The sequence below is a fragment of the Apodemus sylvaticus genome, chromosome 8 (assembly GCF_947179515.1).
Source record: "Apodemus sylvaticus chromosome 8, mApoSyl1.1, whole genome shotgun sequence".
NCBI lineage: Eukaryota > Metazoa > Chordata > Mammalia > Rodentia > Muridae > Apodemus > Apodemus sylvaticus.
The window spans coordinates 93631659-93646555 of NC_067479.1; the positions used below are offsets into that span (position 1 = coordinate 93631659).

Sequence of the window (14897 nt, forward strand, 5' to 3'; positions counted from 1 at the left end):
CTTGGGGTACCACTTCCCCAAACAGATAATGACAACATATTTACTAAAGAGACAGGAGGAGAGGAGGCATCACTCTTCCAAGATGTGAAAGCAGAGGGTTTTGAACTCATGGTCCTAGTTTGCAAAGCGCACCTGGTAAGAGTGGGGCTGATTTGCTCTTTCGTGTAGGCCCTGGGGGCAGGGGACCGACACACAGGTTCCCGACTAGAGTGGAGATGGAACTTAAGCACAGCACCCTGAATTTATTACATATCACAAAACATAAGGATGAAAATTATTCTAGCACACATATCAAGCTAAAAGGTAGCTTAGGCTGTTCCAAAATCCCATAGGCACAGAATTCAGTGTTCCGGAAGTACAGACAACTGCCCTAGACCCTCAGAGAAATTACTCAGTAGTTCGCAACACTAAAAAAGGTTATTTTTCTTGAAGAAAACACATTACAGTCAGTAAAATTTTCTAGTCTTTCATATTTTGTGTATCTATCACTATCAGCAAAAATACTGTTTTTAATTTGAAATGTGGTCGTTAGCACTTAAATCCCACACATAGCCATATAAGTCACTCCATTAATGTCACAGTAGAGTTATAGTTTCGAATAAACACAGAATTGCTATAAAATATAAACATTATTGACTTGTTTTTAAGATGTCCAATCTTACAAAATATTAAACAGGATCAAGCCTAGTTTCTGGTTGACTTTAAAATGCTAGCTGTTATCATAAATATTTGTTTAAAAAAAGAAATGTTGGCGTTTTGCCTGTAGACTGCTCCTTTAAGTTTTAGACACCATTTAATTGGAATTTTATAGATATTTACTCTACTTAATGATTAAGTCACCAAAGATATATTCCCTCTAAACATCTCTGAAGCAACAGCATAAAGAATGCTCTGCTGTGGAGCAGAACCACCCATCTCCCTTCCCTGCTTACCCTTGGGGTTGAGCACTGGTCTGTCTGTCTGGATGCATTTGAAAAGCATTTGCTGCCTGCTTCCCCAGACGAGCTCCCTGTGACAGGCCAGCCATCTGCCAACTCTCACTCCACAGCACACATACACACACGCCCCCAGAGACTAGCCCCGGACCTACGCTGTAGCAGTGGAGGGCAGAGAGGCAAATCTCCAGGCGGCCCCGGGAGAGGCCCTCCATCTTCACCGTGTGGGTGCCGGGGCTTCAGACTCCTGCCAAAGAACGCGACCGTGGCACAGCCTGCTCCTCAACCCAGACACGCCTCTTTTAACCAAAGCCGGCTCTACGTAGTCGCCTGACTATATTGACAAGCTCTGGTTAGTTTAGGGGTAGGGGGCAGGACTTGGCCCACACTCAATTACAGAGAACAGTTTTAGGCTAGCTCTGTTAGAAGTTGGGAGATTAAATTCTGATAGAATAAACAGGCGTATCTAGTGTCCCCCCTCTGCCCCGCCTCCTCTGCACACATAGGCACACCCTTTATTTTATTGTTGCCTTCCTCCAGGAGAAATGTCATGGTGTGGCCTTTGCATCCATTGTGAACAGCTCTCTCGTGTTGGATATAAAGGGACAGCATCATGGGCATGACACTCCATTACTCATCTACAGAGCCCTCCTCCCCTTGACTAGTCATCAGACCACGACTTACTGAGGGGCAGCGCTGGGCTGTACAAATCGTGCACGCCACCACATTCTGAAAGCTAAAGGGGATATTTAAAAACTTTACCTAAGTAACCCATGACTGCAAAGGACCAGAGAGACCAGTTGCAGTTCCACATTATCTTGGTGGGGACCGAGCCAGGGCCTCATGCATGCTAAGCAAGGACCACTGAGCCACACTACCAACCCTTCTACCTCGATTCCTGGTTTAAGTTTAACATCAGAATCGAGGACGTTTTTGAATGGTTCCTAAAAATGCAGACAGCATTATATGAAACTCAGACTCCAAAATGTTAGGCTCCTTTGGCAGTATCACATTCCCGCCATTTTGAGCCCACATACCGAGGAGGAATAAGCCAAGAGGATATGCAATAGGTTAAATTAAATTCCAGAACTAGTGAAAGCCTCTGCAGGAAGCTCTGCTCTTCCCAGGATGCAAAGCCAACCAGCCTGCAGGGAGAGGGTGGTAACCGAGTTTCAGGCACACGTTCATTCAAGGCTAGCCTTCTAACTTAGCCAAGCAATTACATCACCACCACTGCATGGACTTGACAATGCTCTTGCGTCACCACACACACCCTTATTCTCACGATTCCATCACCCCCAAACATGGACATGACGAATGATCCCTTATCGTTGCACACACGCCCTCATTCTTACTTGTGCTACGCAGAGGTGGTAAGGATCCAAACACATTTCTAACACTCGCTCGCTAACTCTAACCATTGCTCTCCCAGATCAGCACGGGTAGTGAAGTGCGACCCTGGCCTCAATCAGGACGCATGGGCTGCACAGGCTGGTGAGCAGCAGCCCACCGAGGAGCGCCACAGCCTCATGGGAGCCCCCTGAGCACACACCGCCATTATGAGGCCCTGGCATCTTCTGCCTTTAAGGGGGACTTTGGGTCATCTCCCCAGAGTGATGTTTCAAGATGTGGTTCTTGGACCTCAAGGCATCCCGGGACTCCTTTCTGGGGTCCCCGGGGGTCATGTCCTTGACCTCATATATTCTCATTCTCTGTGTGTGCAGCAAGGTTTCCAAGGCCAAGTGACAGGATTGTCACCACCACCCCGGCCTCTTTGTGCTTACGTAGTCTTGTATGTACAAAATGAATCAGCTTTGAGTTGTGAGACAGTAAATATTGATACACAAGGGTTCCTGATACATTTTAAGACTAGGAAAGCCCCTAGGATGGAAATGAGAACTGCCGACCGACCTGTCCTGCCCCCCACGCAGCAGCGCGGCTGTGCTCGGTCAGCGCTCTGCTCTTCTGAGCCTCCTACGCGCCTCCACCTCTGTCCGTTATGAGGCTTCCCTGGGCTAGCCTCTGCCTCTTCCTCTCCAGTTCCAGTATGGCGGGCTTCTTGCCCTCAACACTGCATCATGGGTTGGCTCCCTACTGTCCCAGAGCCAACTTTCTCAGGCCTCAGACATAACCGGGGAGGGCAAGCTCACCCAGGTGCCCACTCGCCCGGGGAACCCTGTTTTACTTACCAAACCCCTTCCTGTAGAGAACAACGGGGCAGTCACTCGTCAGGCTATTGAGGGACACTGGGTGCAGACTAGTAAAGGACATGCGATCATAAGAGTCTCTACTACTAGAATAACTTTTTCATCAAGGACTTTGGGACATAACAATGAGTCCTCTCAGTCCAGACCAACCTCCCTCTCCCAGAAAGCCCTGCTGGCACTCCTGTGCACTAATTCTGAGTTGGGCCACACTATGACTTTTGAAGAATCCACTTCCCATCCTACCGAAGCTTCCCTATGATGGACGGATGCTGGTCTCTGTCACATTTGACCCGGGAGCTAAACATTTAGCACCATAGATCCAGGTGCTGGGTGCCAGGTTTGCTGTACTTGGAAGATTTTAAACATGAAACCAAATTAGTCTCTTCTATCTTCCTCTCCGTCAGATGCTTAATCTGAGGGAAATGACAGAGGCTCCTGCAGTTTAACTGTGACCCAGATGCCAGGAAACCTGGGCCCTGGGGTGGGTGTGTGGAAGCTGGGGGTGGGGGGGTGCTCTTTCTGAGCTGGCTGTCTTCCCTAAAGTACCCGTGGCTGCTGGCTAACCAACGCTGTTCCTCGGCAATACAGCCAGGCCCAAGGGAGGTCATTTGCAGGGATTCCTTAAGTCAGCCTTGTAAGCAAGTTAACATTTTCCAGCTTCTACGGGTTTAGGTGGTTCATGGAGATCTAGAAAGGGATGTGATATCAAGGCTGGGGCAGGGGAGCTGGGGCAGGGGAGCTGGGGCAGGGGAGCTTCTTGGCCAAGAGGCAGTCTTTTTATTTATTTTTATTTTTTAAAATCCGTGTCTGAAAGGCTAACCATTTTCACTCTCAGGGTGATATATCAGCTCTCTGTAGATTCCCATACCCTGGCTTATCCAGGGACCACCTGCCATTTCTGAGGTAGTCCTGGAGGCCTGCTGGGATAAGAGTTAGCCCTGTGGTTGCTAGAGCATGGAGAGATGGGGGATGGGGGGCTTCTGGCTGAGAGACTTGGATGCTAGAGGCAACAGCTATGGGTACAGCATTAAGATCAGACATCGGTGGGTTTTGTGCTCTCTCCCAAGGGGGCCGGCAACCCAGGGTATACGGCTCGGCCCCGACTCCTTCCCACACCATTACCCGTGAGAACAGGTAGAACCCACAGGAGTGCCTTGTCTCACTATCATCCATGCAGGAGCCAAAGCTGGGCTTGTCTCCATAGCGAGGCCAGGAGGTCCACCATATAGGAAAGTGGAGCCACAAGGCAGGGAAGCTCAGTGGTCAGGGAAAATGTCATAGCTACAAGGTGTCACTAGAGAAAGTCCCCTAGGTTTCCCTGGGAGAGGTCTAAGGAGACACCCTGCCCACTGGGGATGGGGCGGTGCCCTACCATCTCAGCCTGGCCTTTAGGGTAGCTGCACCCCAGAGACGCTTGGAGGAGCACTTCCTACTGCCAGGACAAGGGCTCCTTCCTTGTCTTTCAACTCATTCTCTACCCTACCAACTCATCCCATCCACTATTGTAACTCATGCACGCGCGCACACATACGCACTCTGCTGCAAACTCCAGGCCAAGCAAAGGAGACCAATGCCTTGGAAGCCCTTCTTCCTCTCCCTTTCCTCTTTGTCTTTTTGTCAGATTCTTCCCCCAGAACTGTTGCTCTCTGAATACTGACTCTCCTTCCTTGGCCATTTTTTGGCATCTTAGACTAATATCAGAGGTACAGACTTGACCCCCTCTGGGGAGGAGTTTAGATAGCAAAGCTCTCATCAACCAGCATTTTGGTCAAAAATCTACTATTACTACTTGAATGTGATCTGACAGGTTACCTGTTTGCATCTTTATGCATCGCTTAGGATCTTAAAAACGGGGAGAATTCCCGATGGATAATTACAGAACAGAACAGAAAAGAGATCAAACCAAACCAAGAATTTCTTGAAGTTCTGGTAGTAAACAGGCATATGATATTATTATTGTTGTTGTCTTAATAATAAGCAAATATACGTCCAAGGAGCTTTACAATCACTTAGCTATTCCTCACAACAGCCCTGTGAGGTAGGTCGACATTATTACCCCCATTTTACAGTTGGGGAAACTGAGGCACAGAGAGGTTAAGTGTCTTGCCCAAGGTCACACAGCAAATGAATGCTGGAGCTGGGACTAGAACCCAGGTTCCCTGACTCCCAGTGTCCATGAAACTAGACCATACTGCTTCCAAAGAGGCATCCCAGACTGGCTCTGAGTGCGAGCTAAAGACGGACAATGTTAGATGAGGTTTGGGTGTGGTGGCATTTCCCGCTGACACGGTGGTAAGATGGAACCTGAGCTGTTGCCTGGTTGGTTTTGGCATGCGGGTGTATATGTTAGTTTCAATGGGTGTGTCTGAGCTTCCTGGTCTTATTCCCCTTATTAGTGCATTCTGGACTGGGGCACTGCAGCACGCAGGGCCAGGGGGTCAGGAGGTTGTGACGCGCTGGCACAGCAGAGGAACTCTGTCTGCTCAGTTCCAATCAGTCTGCCAGTCTTTGGGAGTTCGGGCAAACTAGGGATGCAGGACTTTGGGGTGGAGTCAGTTGCCTGCCTTACGCAGGTCTGCGTAATCATGTGTATGTGTGTATATATATATGTATGCATATGTATACACACATACACATATATGTATATATATAAAACATTTTATTTATTTATTATTTACTGGCCATCGTCAGCAAGTTGTGTTCATTTCATTTCTCATGGGAGCGTTTGCCCCTTTGCATGCTCTCTCTGTCTCTGTCTCTCTCCCTCTTTCACTGAGTCTCTGTCTTGGAAGGGAAAACCATAACTCATAGGTTCCCTCTCATGAAAAGGAGCCACTGTGAGCAGTGTCCGCAGCAGGCGGCCGTGGCTCCACAGACGAGCCACAGCCCGGCTTCTGCCTTCCTTCCGGAGGAGTGCCTTGCTCGGAAGGGGTCTCCCCAGGGCTTGGGTGCCTGCATTTCTCCTGAAATGCTGCGTCAGTAGCAATAAGCCCGAGCGGGAGTTTGCCCTTTCAAGGCCTTAGCCACAAGCGCCTTCGGACTAAGCAGCTTGGTGCGGTAGCTCAGGCAGAGAACTCTAAAGCATCCGTTCAAGCATCTGAAACAAACGAATCAGCCAGTGAAATCTCATCTGTTAGCACCTGTTCTCCTCTTACACTAAAAAAGGAAAGCGTGTGTGTGTGTGTGTGTGTGTGTGTGTGTGTGCACATGTGCACACATATATACATATATGTGTGTATATATATATATGTATATGATTTATTTTAAAAGAGCAGTGCTATGGCTTTGGGTGGAATAATACTTCTAAAAAAAGAGAAAGGAATCACATTGCCTTCCAGAGTAAGGTGACATGATTAACAGGACCAGCCCTGGGTCAGATGTCTGGGAGCCTGCTCTCCTGCCTTTGGGTACTGAGAACACCATAGTAAGAAACACAGAGGACTAAAGCTAATGGCTACTTGCCAACCACCAGCATCTCCCAACCAACCCCACCTATGGCCAAGGCATGGACAGTAAAGCCATTCGACCTGAACATCAAATCCTGTAGAGTTACAAATGTTGGGGGTCCTTAAACCCAACTTCTAAACAGATAGGATTGCTGGCTGGGGTGCCTGTGGTCACTCAGGTGGCCTCTCACGTGGGGTGCCGGGAGGATAGCCTCCTCAGACCCTAGGAGAGCAGACAAGAGGTTTAAACATTAAAACTAAGAGAAATGAACAAAACTTTTCCTGCTTGGGATTGTTTGTGATCAGAGAGACACTAGGCTCATCAGAGCATGTGGTGCCACCTCGCTAGAGGTACGATGGGCCTTCTTCTTGCATGACTAGGGGCTGGGACTTCCTGTGGCTGTGTAGCTATGTTCCTCTATTTCTTTGTTCCTTGTGGAAACTTGCAGGTCCCTTGGATGTAGCAACATGGATGAAGAGCAAATGCTGAATCAAACTGAAGGGAATGTGTATGTCAGATGGCTGAGAGAAAACCAAAAGGTTGGTGCAGCTTCTCTCTGGCCCCCACCACAGAAGGGCAGGAGAGAAGTTTAGTTTTAATGATGAGGATGAAGGGATGGATGGAGCGGGTGGGTGGAGAGTGCACACACATTCAGACCAGAGAGGCCAGAGGACACAGCTCCTTCCATGCAGGCAGAGGCAGGAGAGCCTTCAGTCATCAACCGCCACTGGGAAGGTTCACACCTTTGGTGTGAAGTTGGTGTGAACTGGGGAGATCTGGCCGAGCCATGGCATGGAATGGGGGTGCACAGCGTGGGTGCCAGTTCTGAGAGCTCTTCAGACAGACCTCACTCTGCAGGCCAGCACGCACAAGCATGGCTGCTCACCCCTGCTCACACAATTATGCCATACTCCATGTCCCACTACAACCAGCCTGGGAGCCCCGCCCTGCCCCGCCCCGCCCCGCCCTGCAGGCCCCCCCCCCCCCCCCCCGTCAGAAGCACATCGCCTCCTTCTCAGCCAGACAAGTCCATCCTCAGCAGCTGTCTCAAGCTGCCTTCCTTCTAGCTGCAGTCAGTGCCTTCCTCCCATGACCGATCCTGGCTCCTTAGTTGCTACATCACCCATGAGATTTCATAATGCAGAAAAGGAGGCTTCCTTACGCACTAATTAAATGGAGAATAACAAATCACATTTAAAGCCATTTCTGCAGCAGAGGAAGCCAAAAATGTAATTAGAATTATCCATCAAGGAGACAAACACTTTCTATTTTCAATGGTTGTTTCAGAGTCAAATGCCTTTTCAGAACTGAACTGTCAAGATTATGAACACAACTTAATTTTCTATGCTGTGTACTTAATATAAATTACAGGCCTGGCCTCAATTTTCAACAGAACCCTGGGAGAATGTATTTATACCATCTAACTAGAAATATTTGACTTCTACCAGTGAAATAAGATTCATTCTTTAAATAACAAAATGAAAATACTTAAACAGGAGAAAACCCTCAACATTATTTTAGCATAATGTGGCTGTCTCTCACCCAAAACCTTTACGGCATTCTGTCGGCACCAGCTCAAGGCTCAGTAAACTCCATCTGCAAAACGCAGTGACTACTTAAGCCGTTTATGCTCCTTCAGAATACCAAAACACTGCGTTCTGACATCAGAGTGAGTCTTGGGGCTTCTAAAAAGGAATACCCCTCCCCCACACACATGGAGTTCCAAGTGTTTACAGGCCACACCCTCCACTGAAACCTGGAGAGTCTCTTAGCTCAGAGACAAGCTGACTGCTACAAACTGTGACATTAAGTGCAAAAGAGATCAAGTCCCCTCTAGGAAGCCAAGTTTTCATCCCATCAACTAGACTTCTGGAGCTGCAAGCCATTTCAGGTAGGCAGAGGGTACCGGGAGAAGTCAGAGATCCGGCCAGCCTCTCCTATGGGGCAGAAGGTCATGTGAGGGGGACAACCATCTGTATACACCAATTCTCTGCAAGTGGCCAACCTAGTCAGGCTGCCACCGGGAATGTATAATCCAGGGACCTACTCAAATTTGCAAACTGGACTTTTTGTTTCTTTTCATCCGAGGCTACTTGTGAATGGTATTAATCTTAGTGTTAGAGCTGTTACATCTTGCAAACCAGGTCAGCAGGAGGCAAAAGACACAGTGAGCCCAATGGCTGAGCCTATAACTCATTACTCAAGGTCACATGTTCAGGGAATGAAGGAACACAAGCTGGCTTGAATAGGCATGGGTGTCCACCTGCCCCACCAGCACAATATCCCCGCCTCCAGCCCGGGGGATCTCACCCTGAGTCAGCTGCTCACTGTCCACAAGGCCATCTACTAACCTGAGAAATGCACACACACCCAGCATTCCCCATTCCCCACCATCCGGATTCACAGTCTTTCTCACAGCAAGCTCACATTCAGGCCTTAGCTTTCACAGTTATCACCCCTGTGAACACACCACAATGCTGGCGATTTGTTCTTGGCACTAAGTACAGGACCACTCCATGTTGTACCTCATCAACACCTATGAGGCCCCATTCAAGAACTGTGAGAACAGGGACATAAAAGTCATTTTCACGCAAACTTTTTAAACCACAAGGAAAATGTCTTTATGATGGACTGAAGGCCCTCCAGGGCATGGTGGCAGGACTTGGCGACAGCTTGCCAACCTCTGTATTTCCCTTTCTCTTCTCCTGACATCTGTCCCCAGCCCTCTGTATACACCGTCACCCTAAACCACCTCCCCCAGCTCCCCTGCCTGCAGGTCTAGCACGCCTCCTTGCCTCTCCATGCCTGGTTCCACCCAGAGCTCCAGGCATCTCTAATATTCTATTGCCTTTGGATGCCTAATCCTTGATTGGACCAGGTATTTCTAAATGCCACACTCACACTCTAGGGGCCTAGCATGGGTAGTTGAGTGTGTGTGTGTGTGTGTGTGTGTGTGTTTGTGTGTGTGCATGTACTCTTGCACGTGTGTATGAGTGTGTGTGTGTTTGTGTGTGTATGCATGTACTCTTGCACGTGTGTATGAGTGTGTGTGTGTTTGTGTGTGTATGCATGCACTCTTGTACGTGTGTATGAGTGTGTGTATGGGTCCTGAGTTGGAGAAAGGGAGATGGGCCAAAGGCTGGCCTATGTGTGTAGTACTTGCACAGCAAGCCTCACCGCCATCAGGAGATAGCACACAGAGACAGACACACCACGCACACATGTACACAGTACATACTAGGGAGTGATGGATGTTATTGAAATGGACCAAAAACCAACAAGCCGTGGGGTAAGAAACAAACAGAAACAAAACAAAGCACTTGCGTTCTGATGGAAAGCTGTTTCCTGGGCAGGCGGACCCTGAGCCCAGGCCTATGGGAGGGGGCCTGCCTGAAGGAGGCTGCCTTTGGAGAAGACCCAGGTGGCTAGGGTGTGAGGTGACATTCACTTCTTTCCCATCGCAGGCTGTCCTGAGGGCTTTGCACAAGTACCAGATGACGGCAAGTGCGAGGCTCAACGGAGAAGACATGAAGAGGAGGGAACACTTACCTTGTGACCCGGAAATGGCTAGTCCACAGAGTGGAGGGGCAGTGTGCAGTATCTCAGTTTAAACAAAATCCTTGTGGCACTGCTCAGCCACGAATAGTCAGCTCTCTAGTATTTCAAATTAAAGCTGGCGACATTGTTAGTGAGAAGAGAACAGAGCAAGAGGGCAATTCACCTGTAGGGCAATCGTAGTGTTCTTCGCAGGGTACTTCCCCACCAGTCCTTGCTCTTTCCGTTTCTTGAATTTCCTAAAGTAGTCCTGTATCAGGAAAGTGGCATAGAACTTCCCCACGGTTACCTCATCATCTAAACGGAGAGACCAGACACAGCTCTCCCGAATCAGCACATTTGGACCAAGAGCCTAAACCCTCACTTCTGGCTGGGGCAGGGGTGGGGCAGGACGGTGCACAAAAGGCACTGGGCTGTCTGTCTGTCAGCCTGTGACACTGGTTGCTCGGTCTTAGCAAAAAGCAAAGCTTTGCAAAGCAGTTAAGGCTCAAAGCTAGAGTCAGTTAAATGAACTGATCCTCGAAGTTGCAGAAAGTAATGTGTATTTATCACGAGTTAAGTAGAGTAGCATATTAGTAACGATACGAAGCGCCACCTTGGTTATTTAGTTAAAATAAACATTACAAAACAGAAAGGCCTTGCAGGCCACATTTTTCACCCTGTGCATAGAAATTTGCATGTGTAATTACCGTAAGCATCAGCTGCAATTAAGCATCCAAATCCCTATGTCACAAGATGGAGACCTAGAAAGGTGGCGGATGAGCTTGGAAGGAGAGGAAGGTTGGAACAGAGACTGCAGATCCAGCTCTCGCACGCTCCCCCGGTCTTCTGCCAATAAGCTCTGAGACCATTTTGTGGTTTGGAATTCAGAGCGGCTGGGTTTATGCATTGCCAGGACAGCTCCGACTAACTTCAGCACTGAGCAGGCTCTATTTCTGCTCTGTTCAGAAACAACCTCCAACACATATCACTGGGGAATCAGGACTCTGCTGACAACGTTGAAGGTGATGCGTGAGGCAGAATAGAGGCTCTGTCTCATGGTAAACCACTGTGAACATGTCAGTGTAACCTGTGCCCCCCCACCCCGCCCTGCAAGGTTGATGCCACCACATCTGTAGGGTGCTGAGGTCTTCTGGGTGGAAAGAGGCAAGGCTCCATTAGCAGCCTAGCCTGCGTAGGGCTGTGTCAGGGATTCTAGGACACCTGGCAGGAACAGTTGTAAGTACTCTGGCTTCTGGTCAAGCTGTCCTTGTAAGAGTCACATGGATTGGGGCCAAGATGATCTTAGGTGAGCTTGTATTCTCCCCTATAAAATGGAATTTCATGTCAGAAGAACTAAGGTTGTTTAAGAGAAGAGGAATAAAGCACTCCAACCCAGGTGTGGGCTGTCCCTGTGTCGCGTGCCCTACGACAACAAGAGTCACTACTTCAAACCAAGCCAAGAGTATCACTCACTGAATGGATGCTGGAGCAGAGGAGGCTTGGAGTCGTTGGGACCCACTGGATCCATGTGGGGTGTACTTAGTGTTCACTCAGGAGGTGTGGCTGATTCATAGTTCCCACCCAGTGGTTTCTGGACCACTTGGGGAAGGTTCTCCAGCCATTCCTGCCAGAAGCTGCTAAGAACTCTTGTACAGCCTGTCTTGGGGTGAACTGGCCTTGAGAAATGTTATGTTCCTCCTGAGCCCGAGCCAAGGAAGCCCTGATGTGGTGGAGGAGCTAGTGAAGAAGCCCAGGGCTATGTATTGATCTGAACTCACAGCTCCTTGACTGGCTACCGGTTCATCTACACCATCCAATATGGCGCCATCCATAGGAAAACAAGCCAAGATATTTGGTCTGCAAAGCTTATGCTTGTCCTATCTTCAGCTTTTGCCCACTCTGTCCATCAGCAACAGCTAGGCACCATGGCTGGATATCTAAGGGTGTCTGAGCCCAGTCCAAACTCCTCGTGGGTCTCATAACTTCTACATAACAACTCTGTTCACTCTTCTTAGAGTGGGAGAGTTACATGACTGGCACAGGTCAACTGGCCCAGGCCAGACCCCACCACTCACCCCTCCTCCAACTCTACCTCTCTACAGAGAGCATGGCTTTGGCCATACCAACCCCTGCTTTCCTTTGAGCTTCAATCCTGGTGATATAAACCTAGCCCTGCCTTTTCTAGCTCTTTCCAAGTAGGTCAGTGGCTGCTGGGCTGATGTATTCAAGAAGTCTAGAATCTATGCCACCTTTAACAACACTGATAAGTTTTTGTACTTAAGGGTCCCCTGAGCCCTGGGAAACTCCCTGATTCAACATAGAAGCTCGTATTACTTTATACCAGGATGTTTCTAGTAAAAGAAGTGCTGGCTGACCTTTCTCTTCTACTTTAGATCTGTAGGGCAGGACTAGAGGGTGACATGGTTGTCTCCACTGAGACAAAGCAGGAGGACCAAGAGACCTGGCCTGAGCAAGAGCTCCTAAGAACAAGAAAGGCTAAAGTTTGATCATGACAGGAAAGGGACAGAGAGAAGAATGGATGTGGTGAGGCCACCTTGGAGCAGTAGGGCAGGAGGACACACAGGGGCCAAAGATATGGCTCAAGAAGGAGTTTCCAAAGGAAGGAGGATCTCCAAGGGAAAAGAGCTTCTAAAAAGAAGGGGACGTCCGTGACCTGGAAGATATGACAAGGGAACACTGAGAACCCGGGTAAGATTCCAGGCGGAGACAGCTCAGCACCATGACCAGCAGTGGTCAGACTGCAGGCAGGCAGTAGAGAGAAGGATGCTCCTGGCACGTCCTCCACAGCTGCTTCCTGACATTATGTTTCCATCAAGCTTCCATCATCATCATGATGAGCAGCTCGGATCGTAGCCCAGAGGCAAAGCTGCCCAGACAAGCATCTGGCTCTGATCCCTCCTCCGGCTTTGGGGTCTCCTGAGCACCCCAAGGACATAGGCAGCTCACTGTGCTATTGTCTAACCACATTAGACCATGGGAGACACTAACACTTTGAACCACACATTTGTCCCAAGGGATCTATCATGGTGTCATTTCTTAAGTGTGCCATGATGAGGGAAAGATTGGGAACCACTGATCTACTGGGGGATGGGGGGGGGAAGGGGGAGGGGTAAAGGAGGGGGAGGGGGACAAAGAGACAAATGATGAATATAGAAGCTAAAACCTAACCTAGAGCTATCCACCAAGGCCTGAAGGTGCTGTGTGGTCCCCTTTGGTGACAATGTGCTTATGTGATATATAACATAGATAAGCAGGAACTACACTGGGCACTATACAAACTTCTGGAGTCTTCTGTGTCCTCCTAAGACTCTAGTTATTTCTTCTCCAGTATCACATGGGGAAACAGATTAACACCTATCATCCTAAACTCCAAACCATGTAAAGAAACAGAGAGAACCACCAAGCCCCAGATGTGTGTGTGTGTGTGTGTATTTATCCTTCATGAAAAGTTCAGTAGAGATAAATGTTGGTGAGTTTTTCAAAAGAAGAGAGTGTAGATCATAAGCCAAATTCTGAACTTTTCTTTTCCTAGTAAGATGAGAAGAAATGGAATATCATCACAGCGATCCAGGTGACACTTCAAGCATACCTCATGTGAGGAGGGCTATCCCTGTGGGCATCAGATCGGCCACTATGAAGGTGGTGTTTCCAAAGAGACAGAGTTGGAGCAAGAGAGAGTTAAGTGTCTCAGGCTAGCGTGTGGAGGGTTTACACAGATGGCAGAGCCTGCTATTCTGAAGCATGCATCCGTCGTTTGACAAACAATGTAGGGGAATCCAGTTGGCAAGAGATAACTCTGATTCCATGCCACCGCCCTAAAACAGAATTGCTTCAGAATATTCTGAGAGTTGAGAGGAGTGGGGGCTGCAGAGGAAGCTCAGGCAGTGTTACGACATTTTAACAAGCGGTGTCACCTAAGCCATGCGACCACTCGGATGTGCAGCTGAAAGGAAGAGGGCGGAAACCAAGAGGAGTTTTAAAAGTGCAGAATCAGGTCTTGGAGCTCGGGGTCTGCATGTGGGAATTCCCACCATGTTGGTCATTTCTTTTTGAGCCATTTTCCCAGAGTGGAGCCAGTGGCTAGGCCAGCTAGGGGTGGCCGGAATCCCTGGGGCAGGCCAAGCCTCCTAAGCAGCAGAACCGGCTTATGCAGGCTCCCTCTGTCCCTCAGCAGCCACAGGCTCTCCCAGTCTGGGCGCTGGATTCGGCTTTTGATTCTGAACCACGCCACCCTGTGAAAGTCGTATTGGTTAAAAATCACGCCGGTTGTTTATATGTTTCCAGGCCAGGGTTGGCCAGACTGCTGGGTGACTGGATGCCGGGGAAGGAGATTCTGCACTTTTAAAACTTGAAACAAAACAGTTGAAAAATAACCATCTCACTTCAATGTCCACAAGTATTAAAACAAAAATAGAGAAACAGTATATATATAATATAGCTATTATATATATATGCAAATTCGAAATGTTTAGTCAGTTAATTTGTGATAAATAACAAAAGGAGATAAATAAGCATGCTTGTTAGTTCTACCTCTAACTCTCATTAAAGGACTCCTTGGTGACTACAATGGGAGATTCAGTCTTCTTAAAATTACTTTAGAAGTATCCTTTTCTGAAAACTAACAATTTTTCTTGAGACATTTAAAATCGGAGACTAGTTTTAAGTATTTCTTTTGGGGCAAAAGGTCAAACTTTTCATTTTGTGAATGCCGTCATGTCCTTTACCATTGATTTTTCTATGACAGCAAAAC

At 48.4% G+C, this 14897-nt stretch overlaps 1 protein-coding gene across 1 annotated transcript in view; it reads right to left on the reverse strand.

Moving 5' to 3' along the window:
• Nucleotides 1-14897, reverse strand: part of Cacna1d (calcium voltage-gated channel subunit alpha1 D) — a 162155-nt gene that overhangs the window by 14843 nt on the left and 132415 nt on the right. Inside the window, exon 39 of the mRNA XM_052190314.1 lies at nt 10311-10441. Coding sequence (XP_052046274.1) covers nt 10311-10441 — 131 coding nt within the window. The remainder of the gene's footprint in view (nt 1-10310; nt 10442-14897) is intronic.